General features: G+C 44.5%; 1 protein-coding gene across 1 annotated transcript in view; it reads right to left on the bottom strand.

Annotated features, from left to right (window-relative positions):
• The window catches only part of LOC106814836 (PH domain leucine-rich repeat protein phosphatase 1-like), a gene marked incomplete at both ends in the record, with an annotated part of 19,111 nt that extends 16,495 nt beyond the window's left edge, over positions 1–2,616 (bottom strand). Inside the window, 4 exon segments of the mRNA XM_014819195.1 lie at positions 191–251; positions 582–801; positions 1,294–1,374; positions 2,478–2,616. Of these exon segments, the coding sequence (XP_014674681.1) occupies positions 191–251; positions 582–801; positions 1,294–1,374; positions 2,478–2,616 (501 nt within the window).
• Between the last annotated feature and the right edge of the window lie 3,007 nt (positions 2,617–5,623).

Here is a 5,623-nt window from a genome sequence, read left to right as displayed (position 1 = left end):
GAGAGAGAGAGAGAGAGAGAGAGAGAGAGAGAGAGAGAGAGAGAGAGAGAGAGAGAGAGAGAGAGAGAGAGAGAGAGAGAGAGAGAGAGAGAGAGAGAGAGAGAGGGTGAGAGAGAAAGAGAGACAGAGCGAGAGAGAGAGAGAGGGTGAGAGAGAGAGAGAGAAAGATAGAGGGCGCGCCAACACTTACTGCGCGACATCTAGTATCCTAAGATTCTCTGGCAGAGGAGTGACGTAAATACTTTGCAAACCTGTAAAAAATGAAACATTGATTACAAAAAGGAAACAAAGGCATAAAGAAAACAAACTAGATAAAGATAGAAGTCAAGTAACGACAGACGCTGCTATATATCTATAATTTGAACCGCTAGATGGCAGCACAAACTGTTGTGGCGCGAGGACAGCAGCAGTTGCTGGCTGTAACAGCCGCAAAGTTTAAAAACACACACACACACACACACACACACACACATATATATATATATATATATAGGCCCCTATATATATGTAATTATATACATATATATATATATATATTTATTTATTATATATATACATGATCAATAGGTGGCAGCACTCACTGTTGTGGCGCGCGTGCAGCTGTTTTAGACTGGTACCGCTCGCCTGCAGCAGCACGAGCTGGTTGTGACAGCAGCGCAGGTACTCGAGCGACGGCAGCGCGCGCAGGTCCAGATTCGTCGCGTTGTTGTGACACACGTCAAGGTGCGTGAGATGCTCCAACAGTTCAAAGGTCATCGTGACGACAGGAGGCAACGTCAGACTGTTCAACCGTAGGTCCATCTACAAAACGATGCGGAGTCAGTGGAGACTGGTCGCCATGGCAACGGTGCGGTAAGGGGAGAGGTGGCCATGGCAACGGTCAGTGAGAGGGGATGGGTCGCCATGGCAACGGTGCGGTAAGAAGGAGAGGTCGCCATGGCAACGGTGCGGTAAGGGGAGCGGTCGCCATGGCAACGGTCAGAAGAGGTGGGTTGCCATGGCAACGACAAATCAGAACAGACGATCGCTATGGCAATAATTAATCAGAGGCAGTGGAAGTGGCTGATTGCCCTGTCTGGCAACAGTCTGGCAACGACAGCAGGCACAAATACACGCACACACGCACGCACGCACGCACGCACACACACACGGACACGCACGCACACACACACACACACAAACATATACGCACACACATACGCACACACATACACACACACACACACACATACACACACACACGCACACACACACACGCCCTCACGCACACGTACCTGTTGATTATTGGCTCACCTGTTTAATGTGTTTGAGTCCGGACACGGTGTCACCCGGTAATCTGTCGATGTAGTTACCTGCCATGACGACATTCTCCACCTGTAAACCACGAACACATCATTCATGACCGCATCAATGACAGAACACACTCATCGTGTATAAATCATTGACAGAACACACCCATCATGTATAAATCATTGACAGAACACACACATCATGTATAAATCATTGACAGAACACACCCATCATGTATAAATCATTGACAGAACACACACATCATGTATAAATCATTGACAGAACACACCCATCATGTATAAATCACTGACAGAACACACACATCATGTATAAATCATTGACAGAACACACCCACCAGGTATAAATCATTGACAGAACACACTCATCATGTATAAATCATTGACAGAACACACCTATCATGTATAAATCATTGACAGAACACACCCATGATGTATAAATCATTGACAGAACACACCCATGATGTATAAATCATTGACAGAACACACCCATCATGTATAAATCATTGACAGAACACACTCATCATGTATAAATCATTGACAGAACACGCTCATCATGTATAAATCATTGACAGAACACACTCATCATGTATAAATTATTGACAGAACACACTCATCATGTATAAATCATTGACAGAACACACTCATCATGTATAAATCATTGACAGAACACGCTCATCATGTATAAATCATTGACAGAACACACTCATCATGTATAAATCATTGACAGAACACGCCAACGTACAAATTCTTATAGCTTTATTACTAGTAAACGAAGTCCGCCGAAGTAGACCAGTGGTAATATGAACATGTATAACGCCGTGGATAACAAGCTCATAAACCTGCATGTGGCATATCTTCTGTAATACCTCATTAATCTACCTGTATAATACCTTCAGTAATATTTCATTAACTTACATGAAGAATACCTTCTGTAATATCTCATTAACTTACCTGTATAATACCTTATATATTATCTCATTAACTTACATGTGGCATACTTTCAGTAGTATCTCATTAACTCACATGTAGAATACCTTCAATAATATCTCATTAGCTTACCTGTATAATACTTTCTGTAATATCTCATTAACTTACCTGTGGCATACCTTCAGTAATATTTTATTAACTTACATGTAGAATACCTTCTGTAATATCTCATTAACTTACCTGTGGCATGCTGACAAGCACCTCAGGTATGCAGGTAAAGCGATTGAATGCGAGAATGAGGATGTAGAGTTGACGCATCGTTGACATCTCGCTTGGAAGCGACGACAGAAGGTTGTTGTGAAGATGCAGCACCCGCAAGCTGAAGCGAAAAACACACGTAAATCAGCCTCACAGGATATATATGCATGACCTGCGGCGTATTACCTGCGGTGTATTACCTGCGGTGTTTTACCTGCGGCGTTTTACCTGCGGTGTTTTACCTGCGGTGTTTTACCTGCGGTGTATTACCTGCGGTGTTTTACCTGCGGCGTTTTACCCGCGGTGTTTTACCTGTGGTGTTTTACCCGCGGTGTTTTACCTGCGGTGTTTTACCTGCGGTGTTTTACCTGCGGTGTTTTACCCGCGGTGTTTTACCTGCGGTGTTTTACCCGCGGTGTTTTACCTGCGGTGTTTTACCCGCGGTGTTTTACCTGCAGTGTATTACCTGCGGTGTTTTACCTGCTATGTTTTACCGGCGGTGTTTTACCCGCAGTGTTTTACCCGCAATGTTTTACCTGCGGTGTTTTACCTGCGGCGTTTTACCTGCGGCGTTTTACCTGCGGTGTTTTACCTGCGGCGTTTTACCTGCGGTGTTTTACCTGCGGTGTTTTACCTGCGGTGTTTCACCTGCTGTTTTACCTGCGGTGTTTTACCTGCGGTGATGTCAACACTAATTTTATTCTGGCGTTTATTATCGTAGTTGTATTTATTGTGTGTTTTATATTTATATTTCTGATATTTTATAATATGTATAAAAATAATATGTGTAAAATACTAGGACTGTATTAACGGACTCTTCTATAGAACGGGCTGAAACCTGTCTACAAAGAACACCTTTAGTGTTTCCTTTGAATGACAGATATGAAGTAAATACATCTACGTAGAATAGATACCTGTCTATAAGAAACATGTTTCGCGTTACCATGGAGAGACCGCTATACAGAGGTTTGACCGTACAAATAGACACTAAACGGAACTAATGGTTAAGTGAAAGGCAACGATAGCAGAACAGCAGAACAACAGACTGGAGTAGTGAGAGTGGTTTACTCGCGTTCAATTAGCAACAAACACATTTCGGATTTCTGAGCGAGTCCTCATTAAATACGTCCTCATTTTGGTCTCATTATTCATGATCGCTAGTATTATTCACATGTCATTGAGCAGGTAGAGGATTAGAGAAGAAATGGCATAGAGAAAATGTAGCGTTCAATCCTGGTGAGTCGCATGATGATTGCCTTACTATAATATATATATATAGAGTTACTGTACAAAGAAAGATATATATATATATATATATATATATATAGAGAGAGAGAGAGAGAGAGAGAGAAAAAGAAAGAGCAGATAGATAGATTTAGAAAGATAGAGAGAGAGGAGAGAGAGAACAGAGAGAGAGAGAGAGAGAGGAGGAGAGGATAAGACAGAACGAGGCCGAGGGGGAGCGGGGGGAGAGACGAGAGCAGACCATCGGAGAGAGGAGAAGGAGAGAGTAGAGAAAGAGGAGAAAGTGTAAGGGGAGAGATCGAGAGAGAGAAAAGACACGAGATAGAGATAGAGAGAGAGACCGAGAGAGACGAGAGACGAGCCGAGAGAGAGAGAAAGAACAGCAGATAGGATAGCAGAGAGAGAGATACGATGGGGACATATATATAAGTATATATATATATATATAGTATATATATATGATTATTCGCTGACTATAGAATTCATGACACAATGAGTAATAATTTGTCACAGACCCAGATTTCACTATCACCTAGATTTCACTATCCCTAGATTTCACTATCACCTAGATTTCACTATCACCTAGATTTCACTATCGCCTAGATTTTCACTATCTCGCCTCAGATTTGCTATCTGTATCTAGTCTTTCTTTCGTGAGTTGTGTTTGTTGTTGTATTATCTATGCGAACAAAACGGGAACTACTATACAAGGGCGGACAAGAAATAGGGGCGCGCGTGAGGAGAGTATGCAGGGCCTATAATTATATATATAAGTATATATATATATATATAGTATATATATATATATATATCACCTTCTAGACATCGCTAATTAGGTGCAACAGACCACAACTAGTGCGATGCAGATGCTGGGTATTGTGCTGTTATGTGTTTTGGCGTGCGTGATGCGCTTATATGTGTATATGTGGTGCCGTGCTTTAGACGTTATGTGTACGTGCATTTGATCGTGCTTTGCGCCGGACGCGTGCAGGCCTTAGCGGTAAAGCGTCGCGTGCGTGCCCGTGCTGTGCGTTAGCGGCGTGTGTCTATCCTGAGCCTCCCCCGGTGTGGCATGTGTGTGACGGTGTGTGTGCGTGGATGGTGTGTGTCACGTGGCACGCACTGTGTGGTGAAGGTGCTGTGTTTGTGTGGTGTGTGTGTTGCTGGTGCTGTCATGTGGTGTGTGTCGTCGTCGTCGTGTGCGTGGTGTGCTGGTGGCCATGGCTGCCATGATGTTTGCTGTGTCGTGTTGTGCTGGTGTGTGTGTGTGTGTTCTGTTGTGTGTGTGTGTGTGTGTGTGTGTGTGTGTGCGTGCATCGTCGGCACTGCAGTGCTGCGGGTTGAGTGTGTGTGTGTGTGTGTGTGTGTGTGTGTGTGTGTGTGTGTGTGTGTGCGTGTGTGCATTTGTGCGTGCGCGTGTGTGCGTACATGCGTTCGTGCGCGCGTGCTTACGTGTGAGTGTGTGTGTGTGTGTGCGTGCGTGAGTGCGTGCGCGCGTGCGTGCGTGCGTGTGTGCGTGCATGCGGCCGTGCGCGTACACATGGAGGAGGAGCTCGCTAAAACTTCGCTTTTCCGCGATTTTCCGCATAAATTACGAGGTTGCTTCTGAATGCCGACCGGTGCCCGGGGGCAGAGGGCCTGACACTCGCTCACCCGGCATCTTCGCCCACAAAGGGTTGCAAAGGCGTCTAAATCTCATTATAACTGTCTCTCTCTCTATTTGTATCTCAGAGGGCGGTACAAGTTTCACGCGCGAGAGAGAAGGCAGCCACGCGTAGAGAGAAAGAGAGAGAGAGAGAGAGAGAGAGAGAGAGAGAGAGAGAGAGAGAAAGAGCGAGAGAGAGAGAGAAAGAGAGAGCAAGCGAGAGAGATAGAGTGAGAGA

This window comes from Priapulus caudatus, unplaced genomic scaffold (assembly GCF_000485595.1).
Source record: "Priapulus caudatus unplaced genomic scaffold, Priapulus_caudatus-5.0.1 Scaffold988, whole genome shotgun sequence".
Classification (NCBI taxonomy): domain Eukaryota; kingdom Metazoa; phylum Priapulida; class Priapulimorpha; order Priapulimorphida; family Priapulidae; genus Priapulus; species Priapulus caudatus.
Note: the sequence above shows the minus strand (reverse complement) of the source record. Positions and strands in the feature narration are given on the sequence as shown.